At 47.4% G+C, this 13022-nt stretch overlaps 1 protein-coding gene across 7 annotated transcripts in view; it reads left to right on the forward strand.

Annotated features, from left to right (window-relative positions):
• Nucleotides 1–13022, forward strand: part of MOB3C (MOB kinase activator 3C) — an 82416-nt gene that overhangs the window by 59514 nt on the left and 9880 nt on the right. For all 7 annotated transcript variants that reach the window (XR_003094514.1, XM_025206456.1, XM_025206446.1 and 4 more), the window contains exon 3: nt 2444–2646. Coding sequence is in view for 6 of the 7 variants with exons in the window: in XM_025206456.1 (XP_025062241.1) it covers nt 2444–2646 (203 nt within the window). In the remaining variant the exon portion in view is untranslated. The remainder of the gene's footprint in view (nt 1–2443; nt 2647–13022) is intronic.

Below are 13022 nucleotides of genomic sequence, written 5' to 3' on the forward strand. Positions count from 1 at the left end.
CAAGTCTGTCGAGGAGCGCCTTGAGTCTGGGAAGATTGAGAACAAGTACAGTAGATTTGGGCAGGTCCAAGCTGAGATCGGGGTCTGCTGCACTTCTGCCAGACGCTGAGAGGCAACTGCTGCACCAGAGTCAGTCACATGAATAGTGAAGGCAAGCTACTTCTGTCCTCCGAGTAAAGGGCAACTTTGCAACAACAAAAACAATATTTTCACTAAATTTCAACCAAGTCTAATACACTGCTATAATGGAGGAGTCTTGTGCAGATTGATTGGGTAAAGTTTTTTAGTAAATCGTGATTCAGAATAGTAGTCAGAACTCTTGGTAGAGGCAATGCTGTTTTTATTAGGCCGACTGAACAGTTGCAAAAAAAAAAAGTTTTATTTGCAAGCTTTTGGGCTTACATGCCCTTCTTCAGGCAAAGGAGAATGCATGGATTGTAACATTTCTCCCAGGTAGAAATAAAAGTTCATATCGCACAGGAGAATAAAAAGATGTTATAGGTTCCCCTGGGTGGAAAAGTTAATTGTATGCAAATTGGGCTCAAATGAAAGTTGAAGCAGTCTGTTTACCTCAAAAGTGTCTGACGGCAAGCGGGGTGTTGCATTTTGCTTCTTTCTTGGGAAGGTGTTTTCTATTGTGTGGGAGAGAGGGTTGATGGAGGGCTTCTCCTGGCTGCGCTGTTGTGTAGAAGTTGGTTAGCAGGTATGCACATTCGGCGCAAACAAAAGGCCGGAGCAGGGGGTATTCTCCAGGTTTCAGGGTGTTGAATTTTTGCTTCTTTTTTTTTGGAAAATTATGATGTTTTCATTTCAAAATGGCTAATTACGATATCTTTTGCATGTTTCAGGGATACAGGTTTTAGCCACGTTGGTCTACAGGCCAAAGTAGTCAGAACTCTTGGTAGAGGCGATATCTTTTGTTAGACCAACTACAGAGTTGTGAGCCCGAAAACTTGCAAATAAAGACTTTTTTTGCAACTATTTAGTTGGTCTAATAAAAGATATCACCTCTACCATGAGTCCTGACTACTTTTTCCTGTAGACCAATGTGGCTAAAACCTGTATCCCTAATTCATAATAAGTATTTGTATGGCATTAGCACCTGTGGCCTCATGTCCATTGTGCTAGGTGCTGTATCTCTTTCGAAGGAAAGGACAGTCACTTTGCAAAAGAAATTACAATCCAAGGTATGATTAATCCTGGAAAAACTGATGCATGTGCATCATTGATATAGTCTGAATAGGGCTGGCCTTTTTTTTTCCTCTTAATGCTGAAAAATGCTTCCATTGGAAAATAATTTTACCAATAGTGATTTTTTTGCAAGAAAAAATTGTTTGTCATTTTCCAGTGAGGCAGATTGAAATGGAAAAATTGTGCTTTGCGTTTGACTCAAAAAGTTGCTTGAAACTAAACTAAAGGCAGCCTCTTGATGTTTAAAAACTAAGTGTTTCCCTCTACAACATCAAAACTGCCTGTTTCAGTATTACCAATCCAGAGACTTTTTTGAATGTTTGGGGGGTTTTATTTGGTGATTATTTTTCCCTTATATTTCTAGGAGCCTTTGAGACCCTTTCGGGTCCCATGTTCCTAAATTCACTTCCCAGGGGACAGTCATTTTCATTATTTCTTGCCAAAGAAAAGAATCTGGGTTTTGTTTCTTTTTGCTCATTTTGTGGGGGAGGGGGATTGGTAGACTGGAGTTTGATGCAAAGCCTATTAAACTCATAGAATACTGTATTATCTCATATACAACGTGCCCTGGAGTAAGAGACACACCTTGCTTTTGAAAGAAAGAATGAAGAAAAAAAATCTTTCCTTGAAAAGTATCAGGAAATAACCGAATAGCATCAGCTAGGGATCCCAGCATGCTTGTTTTCTGGCTCTGTTACTTCCTCCTCTCCCCCGCTCCTAGGATATAGAAACTGCTATGACCTTATATCCTATTACCATATTAACATATATAATAAGCACTGCAATTTGAAAAGCTGCTTTTATGAAAAAGGGGGTGCATGTTGTATGTGATATATTATGGTAATAGGGCTGAAAGGGACTTGAGGAAGTTGCATCTGGCCCAAGCCCATGCTCAAGGCAGGATCTTTGCTAGCTAAACCATCCCAATCAAGTGCTTGTCTAACAAACTCGGCGGGGAACTTCCTATTGACGGCGGTGAAACAACTCTCAGTGCCTACAGTTAAGCGCGTGAATTAATCTTTACAGAATTAGGTTTTCAGCGTAATGTGAGAGGCAACAGGTGGCTACAGGAAAACAAACGGGGATGCACAAGGTAACAGCGAGATGATTACGATGAGTGCAATGAGCTGTGGTGAGAATTACTCTGGATTGTTACTAGGATGATAATGCACTCGGGCTTTCAGCACGTTTGTTGCTTGGGAATTGAGAGGCATATGAGACCTGCCAGTGGCTCCTTTTGTGTGTCTTGCAGGGATCCCCTTCCCCAAGAACTTCCAGCAGGTGTGCACCAAGATTCTCACCCGCCTCTTCCGCGTCTTCGTCCACGTCTACATCCACCACTTCGACAGCATCATCAGCATGGGCGCTGAAGCACACGTCAATACCTGCTACAAGCACTTCTACTACTTCATCAGGGAGTTCAGTCTCATCGACCACCGGGAGCTGGAGCCCTTGGTAAGAGCGTGATCTGCAAGGGTAACTCCCTGTCTGTTTTGTACGGGGGTGACGTAATCCCGTGGGCAGGGAGACGGCACAGCGTCAGCCCCCTGCAGAGGCCAATGCTCTCACCTTTGTGCCTGTTTGCTGTTTGGACTTTCCCCGTCTGGTTTCTTATCGGGAAATTGCCGTCTGCCGTAGTTCTGCCAGCAATGTCAGCCATGATCCCTATTGCTTTGTTTGACCTCCATGCTTTCTCCTAAGCTGTCTGTTGCAATTAGGAAGAATTTCCCATCTAAATTCATAAGGCTGTTATCACTGGATCCCTCTTATACATCATCCCTTAAGCCCCACCTCTGCCGTGGTGCCTGCGTGTTACCATATTTTCTTGACTACAAAAACACTGTAGAGTATAATATGCACCTTGCTTTTGAAAGGCAGAATGAAGGGGAAAAATAATTTTCCAGACTTATGGTGGCAAAGAGCAGGGATTTAACCTTCAGCTGACTCGCCCTTTCTGTCCTGCTTAACTGAAGCTGAAACCCTAGCTGTTTCTAAACACTGGTTTCCATGGGTAGATATATGATTTGGAAAAAAACTAAAGAGTCTCCAAAGCTGTGAAATAGGAGGAGAAAGACAGCTAGCAATCAGCAGAATTGCCCTAAGAAAGGTTAGCTTGATTAGCTGAGCATCAAGACCCTTAAAAAGGATAGACAATCACTAACACCTGTGTCACGAAGAACAATGAGACATTAAGTTAATTGACTTCCTGTTAGCTGCCCAAATAGTAATACAATAGTAGTATTGTAGTATATGGGGATTGGTTCCTGTGTGGGGTCCTTATAGATAATATAAACACTTTGCCCAGGTCACTTGGTTGGATGACCTGAAGGTCACTGAAATGGATAGGGAAGGGATAAGGACCCTTGAGTCCACTGTCTTCCCTTGCTCTGCGAAGAACAGGGCACTGTGTCGTAGCTTTGTGGTAGTGCCAAATGGCTGGTGCAGCCAGGTACAGAGACACCAGCTCCAGAAGAGAGTGCGGAGGAAGGAGAAAGACATCCTCCCTTTGCCTTTTCCTGCCTGCTTAATTACCCATCTTGCCTGATCACTTTGACTGTGACTCAGGGAGATGAGCTCATCGAGGGATACTCGAAACACAGTGACATCCCTGTTGATCATATCAGATGAACTGGTCCTGATCTGTATCCTCATACAATAGCCTGGAGTCCCTGCAGTCCTCTGCTCCACTTCCTCAGCCTTCTCATCAAGAAGCTCCTCTGGCATCGACAAGACACAGACTGTAATTGTCTTTCCTTCTTGACTGATGCCTGGGTACTGTAAATTGTTAGCACCTAATGAATGTCACGGGGCTAGAAAGGGGACACCTCTATAGCCTCCGATTGCTCAACGGCATTCGATACAGGTGATGTATCTGGCCTGCCAGGTGATTTATGGGTTCGCTAAAAGGGAGCACTTTGGTGGGATGCAATTTAAATGAAACAAGCCAGACTCATCCCTGCCTCTGCTTTGCTTAATTGTAAATCTCTCAGTGATCCCATCGGCCAACATCTAAACACGGATCCAGACCCAAGTGTCTGAAAGATCTGGCATAGCCACTGCTGAGTTTACTTTGGACGTGCATCAGCTCACCCAGAACCAAATGGAGCTCCTTATTCTTGGGTGCAATACATAGGATGTGGACAGATGAAACATTTACACTGGTGCAGTCAGCATAAAAAGTAGAAGACAGATGTTATACCCTTACGCCAGGATAGGGTCCCACAAACCGGTGGAGAATGACCTTGAAAGAAGTCCTGGTGCAAGTTATACTGGTTTAGGTTTCATCTGTCTGTGTTCATCCCACAGTAGCTGTTTGCCTTCAACAAACAGATTTTTAATGTTCTTCCTTGTGGTAAAGTGCAGCAAAGCTGAGCACCCATGTTAACTGCATGGCTGTCCATTCATGATCCTGGCTGAATTTACACTGGCATAATGTAATTTATACTGAGTAATGCGGTCATCCCTCCATGCCCATAGAGTCCATGGTTCAAGCCCCGGTAAGGCTAAGTCTATCATGTAGTCTACTGAGGTGGAGAAATTGAGTCCTGTAATGTTTGCCCACATTTAGACAATCAAGATCCTACCAGAAAAATCCCAGGACCCTTTTCCTAAGAACAAGGGGGTTCAATCCCTCTGCCACGGACCAGCCTGGTGTGCCCCAGAGGCAGCTTCATTTTGCCAGTTGGGTGCACAGTGTAGAAGGCCAGATCCCATGTGAGTGAGAGTGGTCTTATAGCTTTTTATAGCCCTTTTCTCTGCTGTACACGCAGCAATATGCTTATTACTGCCATAGAGATGCCAGCCACAATCCCCATGGGCTCTCAGCAGCCGACCTAACAGATGTGTCCCGCCACAGCCCTTGCTCTGGCTTAGACATCAGGAGGCACTCAGCGTGTGTCAGGTGGGAGCTGCTCGTTTCCAAATAGCGCCTCCAAGATCGTTAAAGACGAGCAAACTACAGAGGCTGAGAGAGGAGAAAAATGCTTCTATAATAACCCATTCCCCCTACCCTTCCCCTTCCTCCTCCCACCATCCTTTCCTGTAAGATGCAATAAGTGGAAGTTTCTTTACTAACACTGTTGCAGTCGTGTGACACTCCGCCACCTTGATTTTCTGCCCGGCTGTGTGAATGGATGCAAGAATAAGTAAATAATAGACTATATTGCACTTCTCACCCACGGACCACAATGTGCTGTATGATGGTGTAACGGGATGGCTGCAGAGGAGCTCCTGACTCGCACCAGGGCTACACTTGAGCCCAGAAGCAGGGCTGGCAAGTGTAATATTGTGGACTTGCCTAGAGAATACCAGTGGCTTGGGATTGGGACTATTGGGAGAGGTTTTAGCCATCCCGGGAGCAGGGCTAGCTCATGGGAACAGGGCAGGGAGGGTAATAGGCCTGGGAGTAAAGCCAAAGATGGGGCTAGAGGGAGCCCAGCAAGAGGCAGAGATGGGGCTGGAGGGAGCCCAGAGAGGGGCCAAGACGGGGCTAGACAGCACATTGAATTGATTGAGCCCGAGAGCAGGGTAGAGCATAAGTCTTGCAGTGACTGACTGGAAACACCCGCAAGGCTTGAGTATGGGGAAAAGAGGATGCCACAAAATTAGCCCTTAAGGTGATGAGCAATTAGACCGTGATGAGATCTCACTCAAGGGCAATCTCCCATTTCTGAGTACTGATTTACATCAAGGAGTGGCAGGCAAGTAGAAGGGGAGGTGGCCGTGAGAACAGGGTGGGACAGAGGCTAAGTGGCCACCAGAAGTCATCATGCCCATCTACTATTTTGTTACAGATGACCATTGGACTCGTCCTCATCGTTGGGTAAAGGAAACTGAGGCATGGAGAAGTTAAGGTCACATGACAAATCAGTGGCAGGCCCTGGGGCAGAACTCAGGTTGCCTTATTTTTTGGGTCCTACTATAACTGCTAGACAATAGCCCCCCCAGCTCCATCCTCCCGGTATAACCCTGCTTGTAGAGGATTGCAGCTGCCTGTCACTCGAATCACAATTTGGCCACTCGTGACTTGGATTTTGCTTGAGCATGTAACACTGGCGAGGCCTTTTTATGCTCCCGTATGAACAGTCCTCCGGTCCACATCACCCTCTTCTCCCTGAGCCAATTAGTCTGCGTCTGCAAGCAGTTAGATCAATGCTTATTTCCTCGCCAGCCAACTGAACTCCCCTGGAGAATATAATTGTGGAAATTAATGTAGCACCAGCTGGAACAGCTGGGCCTTTTGTTTAAAGCAGTGGGGCAATTAAAATGCAGCTGTGACAACTGCTGAGCGTTCCTCCTCCGCCTGCTTCCGATCACAGCCTCGCTGGTTGTTTCTCGTAAGGGGAGGATCGGGGAGTGTAAGAGATGCCAAGACAGTCGGCCTCGGAGACAACGTAGTGCAGCTCCTGCTCTCTCTGCTAGTCGGGTGTTTTCTCCCTTTGCCCTTCAGAGCCAGCGTAAGAGGGAGGGTGGTGAGGAGGGAGGGACGGTCCCTCTGAAACACTGGACGTTGGCCATGGCTAGAGGTGGGTGGGTTGTGCCGCACTGCTAGGATGGTAGAGTTGGAAGGGACCTTAGGAGGTCACATCCAGTCCAACTCCCTGCTCAGGGGAGGATCATCCCCACCTCGACCATCCCAGCCACGTGTCTGTCCAACCTGCTCTTAAAAACTTCCAAGGATGGAGATTTCACATCCTCTCTGTCCTGTTCCAAAGCTGAACCACCCTCCTAGTGAGAGAGGTCTTTCTAATCTCCACCCTCAATTTCCCTTGCTGCAAGTGGAGACCATTGCTCCTTGTCCCATCCTCTGCTGCCACAAAGAAAAGCCCATCTCTATCCTCCTTATAAGTACCCTACAGGTATTTGAAGGTATCCAGGTTGTAGCCATATTGGTCCAGGGGCAAAAGGAATCAGGACTTCTGGTAGAGGTGATAGCTTTTATTAGACCAACTAGATTTTTACAAGAAACATTTTTGCAAAAAAATGCAATTGAATAATATTTTTTTTGCAAAAATCTAGTTGGTCTAATAAAAGCTATCACTTCTATCGTGAGTCCTGATTCCTTCTACGGGTATTTGAAGAGTGTTAATAATGTGGTACCAAGAAACCTCTCAGGTGTTTGGCTCATGGGTCTTGTTCACGTGCTCAGAGTCGCACTAATCACCAGATTTGGGGGCAAGGAGGAATTTTCCCCCAGATTAGCATGGCAGGGACTGTCACGATCTTTTGCTTTCCTTTGGAGGATGTGGCGTGGTCTGCACTCTGAAATCATCAGGGCGTATTTCACGTTGCACATGCCCTGCCACTGCAGTGCTGCAGCCCTTGATCCTCTTGCTCTCTTCCTCTGGCACACTGTAATCTTTTCCTCTTTTTTTTCCCCCCAAAGATCCAGTTGTTAGAGTCACGGACAGAGTAATGGGAGAGGAGGGACTGAACCCAGTTCAGGGGAGCACCGGATTTTCCTTCCTGCACTAGTAACTCCAGCAGTTATCTACCTGGGAGAGTATTATTGTTTGCGTTGCATTCATGCCAGCGGATACCGGCCCCTTGTGCCAGGAAGGGTAAAAATGGATAACAAAGAAACTGTCTCTTCCCCAAAGAGGTCCCATTCCAAGTGGAAGACTACACATAATAGGTCGATGCAATTAATCTGGGGTCAGATGACCTGGCTGGGGTCATCTGACCCCAGCGCTCTTTCCTGCCCAGGGCAGGGGGTTGGACTTGATGATCTACTGAGGTCCCTTCCGACCCTAATATCTATGACATCTATGGAGAAGGAAGTCACGAGGCGAGGAGTACAAGGGAAAGACTGGATGCAGTTAATTGCCTTAATAGACAAAACCATAGGGTCCCCTGTGGGACAAAGCCTGTTGCTCCGTTAGGATCTCGTGGCTCCCTCCAAGGGAGCTATAGCAGGGAGCTAGGCCAAGGGATCTCTGGGGGCTCCCAGACCATTTAAAGGGAATACTTCCAACTCCTATCCAATCTGTTCAGAAAGAAGATTGCAAGCCCGCTGATCAGACTCGCGTGTCTTAACGCTCAAGCAACCAGTCATGCGACTTCGCAAGGGTGAAGGGACTGAGCTCTTGGGTTCGTTGCTTAAAGACGCTTTACTGTCTCATGGAACCCATAGGCTACAATTCAACACCCCGTCTCATGCCACACGTGTGGACAAGCTGGTGCTATTGGACCCCACATCTATTCATTATTCCTCATGATAGAGAGCAAGCAACCTATCTCTTGCTGCAACATCTTGCATACAACATTTTGCATACAATCGCCAGTGCCAGGACTTATTTAGAAAATCGATCCCAACCGTGCCATTGATCTGATAAAAGATATGCACAAGAATCCTTGCCTCTTAGAAAAATCAGAGGTGCCTTGCAAGAAAGTCTTGTTCTGGCATTCAGGGTCATTCTGAGTGCCAAATTTGAAGCAGGATGGAGTTTTTCCCCTATGTCAAATTACCAGAGGTGTAAGTTGTGGGTCTAGGTTGTAGCCGTGTCAGTCTAAGGACATAGGCAGGCAAGGTCCTTTGGGTAAATCTGACATCTTTTATTAGACCAACTCAAATAGTTGGAAAAATTATTCCATAATAATTCCAATAATAATTTTTCCAGCTCGTTGAGTTGGTCTAATAAAAGATATCAGATTTACCCAAAGAACCTTGTCTGCCAGAGATCCTGATGTGTCTTGCCTTCTTCTGTAGCATGGGACGGGGTCCAAAGCTGAGCATCCCCTGAGCAGACATTATCCAAGTAGTTCCCTACCATTGCAGTGGCAGGGCACTGGCAGTGCCCTCCTCTCCCCTGTTTTTACCTACAGCGTGATGTATGGTGTTGCGGATATTGTGCCTGGCGGTTTGGGGGAGGACCTGAAGTGGTGATTTAGGGTGTTCCTTGGCTTAATGATTGCTTGTAAATGCAGGATAGCAGACTTGATGATCTAGGAGGCCTCATCCTATATATGACTATTTAACCAGTGCAGACTGGCCCTGAACATCACCCAACTGGGTCGCCTCTGTGGGATCTGCCTGTTACATTTGTTGGGCTTGTGTCGCCTTCACCTGTCTGCCTTGCTAAGAAAACTGCGGGGGTGTTTTGTCACCGAGAAACAACCAATTCATTTCTTTGCTTTAAAAAGCAGCATGTGGGGGAGCATGATTGAAGTGTCTAGAGACTGGGGAAAGAAAAGTAGAAACGTTCCAGGATTTTCTACTTAGTAGAAACACCAGAGTTGTTTGAAACATTTCACAGCCTATAGGTCATGACATGGCTTATGCAGGCACATATGTAACAGGCAATTTGGCCCCATGGACAGGACGTGGGCTGGGATTCGGGCGCTCTGGTTGCTGCATATCTGGGGGCCCAAAGAGACTTTCTTCTTTAAGCTGTACCCAACCTGCTGCACCTCCACGAACTCTTTGGAGCTGAATGAAGCAGCACTAGATGTGCAATTCAAGCTTTGGAGGGGTGTCCTGTTTAGAAAACTGGGTCTCTGTCTAGAAAGGGTTTGTGGCCTGGCCACTCGCTCCTGGTGTCTGCTGCAGCTGAGTGGGGGAGGCAGGTTCCCTGAGCCCAGCCCTTGCATCAGTGAGCAAGACCTCTATTTTGCTGGGCTTGAATACAGGTCTGAATTGTACTCATAGCGTTTCAGACTGAGCGAAGCTGTCATTAGCCTGCTGGTTGGGAGGCTGCTTTCCCGACTGGCTTTGGAGGTGATCGGACGGGGGAAGCTTTTAAGACAGCCTGGCAGTCCAAGCTAGGGATCAGATCACACACAAACCTGATCAGAAGCGGGTTGAAACCTGCAACAGAACAGACATTCAGTGCACATAAACCAGTTTGAAACCAAACTTGGTTGAATGTGGTATCAGACTTAACTGGTTTGGGACAAACCGGTTTATGCAATGTGTATCCCAGACCCCTATGTCTTCACAGCTCTTTCTGTAGCGCCCGGTGACAGGGCGCTACTAGGTACTAACTCCTCCGCATGTTGGCTGTAGCCCTGGATCAGGTTGGGATGATGTAGTTGGGGCTGGTCTTGCTTGGAGCAGGGGGTTGGAGTAGGTGTGACCTCCTGAGGTCTCTTCCAACCCTCATTTTCCACGAGTCGGTGATTTCTTCAGCTGCTCAGCTCTGTTGGGGGTTCATCATGCCAGGCTAGCCTGATGGCATATCATCTCATCTAGACCTCAGCGATGCTGTAGAGTCACGCTCCAAGCAGACTCCAGCCTGACCTTGCAGGACACAGTGTCCAGGAATGAAGACAGAAATACAGGGGGGGAAAACACCCGTGCGTCCCTATGGGCCACTGTATGCTCCTTGAACCACTGGTAGCCCATGAGAAACGCCAACCTTGATTCACCAAGAGTCTGTGAAGGTGACAGTCTCTTCGTGCTTCCCTTCTTGATCCCAGATCTCTTTTCATCCCACAAAACTTTCTCCCTGTGAAGTGCCAACCACCCACTCTCCAAGGTCAGTACGTAGCATCTCGGGGAACAGTGCGCGCCGAATGCAGTAGGCCTGTGCTCACTGCTAATGAGGCATCTGTGCACGCTCATCAGATGAAAAGCTCTTCCTAGGCCGATCTCGTTTTACAAAGCTGGAAGATCAGGAATCTGTCTTTCTTTTCCCTCTCCCCCTACATCATTTAGCTTGGCTTGTGTGCGTGTGCGTTTGAGAACCAACCTGTTTTATTTTTCTTCTTAGTCCTAAAGTTGGCTCATTTCTGGTGTTTACCCTGATGCCCCGTCCTTGCAGCCTTTTTTCCCCTCCCTAGCTGCATTAAAAAAAAAAAAACATTAAAAGTTGAAATGATGAAGGCACATACTTAAAATCCCAGGTTCCAGCTTCTTATGGCCTTATTGGCAATATCACAAAGGCAGCTCTTAAAGGGGTGCTAAGAAACTATCCTATTTTGCCACTCGTGTCTCTCCTGATGACTGTCCTTCCTTCTTCCCTGAAACCTCCAGGGAGTCCTCAGTCAGATTCGGTTTAGAAATGAACAGAAACACCCCTGCATGTGCCTGGGCCATTCGTACAAATTCCTCTCCCATATAAACTCTGCTGATTATGAAGCGCTGAGCCAGGGAAAAGCAGGAGCAAGATGATTTGTCCAAGGCAGTCAGGTCGCTGCTTTGCCAGCGTCACTCTGCAGGTCCAGTGGGGAAATGCTGAGTGCCAGCAGGTGCCGGAGCCATTGGAAAGGCAAGCGGATTGGAAAGGAAAAGACTCCTTTTGACTGAATGGAAGTCAGTTTCCTTAGCTGGTATTCACTTGCGTCTTCATGTGCAGCCCTCGGGGGATACTGAGGGATTTCTGGGCGTGTAAAAAAGTAGGACTGAACCCCCTGCAGCCTTCACCTCCCTGCAGGGGGGTTGCAAAGAGGATGGAGCTGGACTGTTCTCAGTGGGGGCAGATGATAGGACAAGGAGCAATGGGCTCAAGCTGCAGCAAGAGAAGTTGAGGTTGGATATTAAGAAAAACTTTCTCATAAGGAGGGTGGGGAAGCACAGGGACAGGTTACCCAGAGAGGTGGTGGAAGAGAGGATTTTAAGACCCGGTTTGACAAAGGGCTGAGATGATGTAGCTGGGGCTGGTCCTGCTTGGAGCAGGGGGGTGGACTAGGTGTGACCTCCTGAGGTCCCTTCCAGTCCTCACTTTCTATGTGACTCATGGCCTGGAGAGCCGTCAAGTCAGACTGGGCGCTGCTTTTGCTTTTACCAAGCAACTTTTTAGCTGTCTGTGGGTGGCAGTGTTGGATACGGGGCCTCCAGTTCCCCCTAACTCTCATGCTGGGCCTATCCTGACTCCTGTGCTCAAATGTTGACATGTGATTTGCAGGGATGCTCTCAAAGGAGAGGCAGCATCTCCCTGGTCTGTCACTAACACGTCATGGCAGCTCTTCTAAAGGAACTGCATTTAAAGCATGGCTCTTTACATTTGGCAAATGCAAGACAGTGCTGTCCTAAACTAGCCATCTCTGCTCTCTTCCCTTATGGCTACTGTGTTTTCCCTTTGGACTGCAAGGAGGTGGCACTGTTTCACAGGCGGAGGTCGGATGGTTTAGACCCTGGCTGGGGAATGGATTGATTTTTATTATGTTTAAATGGCATGAATCCAGAGCAGTAAAGCAGGGTATTGCATGCTGTAGTGGGTTAGCTCCCAGGCTGCCCATTTAAATACAATGTATTTAAAATACATTTTATCTGTCTGTCTGTCTGTCTGTCTGTCTATCTATCTGCATGTGTGTGTGTATGTATGTGTGTGTGTATGTATGTGTGTGTATATTGTCTCAGACGGCCGGAGCCGACTTGAGGTGATTTAGAAATTACTCGGTCGTTGGGCAGGCTGGTGAATGGAGAGGCAGACAAAGCGTATTGGTTGCAAAAAGCTTTACTTACGCCGCTAGTAGTCACGACGCAGGTGGTCCGGTCGCTTAAACAACTACACGAGTTGCTCCAGCTGGCAAGGCTCAGGCCACGAATCCGTACACGAGTCAGGCCGGCAGGGAAAGGGTACGTCGAAGGATGGCGCTCGGCGATGGGGAGAAGAATCGATAGGTGATCAGGCTATTGATCAGCTCAGCCGCAAGTCAAGAATCTTCAAAGGCACTCTGCAGCGTGCTCAAATTTCTCCGACTTGGGCGGAAGTCGCACAGAATTTTATACGGCTAGCAACCCAATCGCTAGCCGCCACGTAGGAATAATTTAGAACTGGCCAATAGTAGGACACAAATTTGCATGCGAATGGCGGGAACTGTCTTGCACCGGGGTTTTCTGTTGCAGCAGAAAACTTTTGCTGTGCACAGAGACTCTCATGTGGCGGGAA

Source organism: Alligator sinensis, unplaced genomic scaffold, assembly GCF_000455745.1.
Source record: "Alligator sinensis unplaced genomic scaffold, ASM45574v1 scaffold781_1, whole genome shotgun sequence".
Classification (NCBI taxonomy): Eukaryota; Metazoa; Chordata; order Crocodylia; family Alligatoridae; genus Alligator; species Alligator sinensis.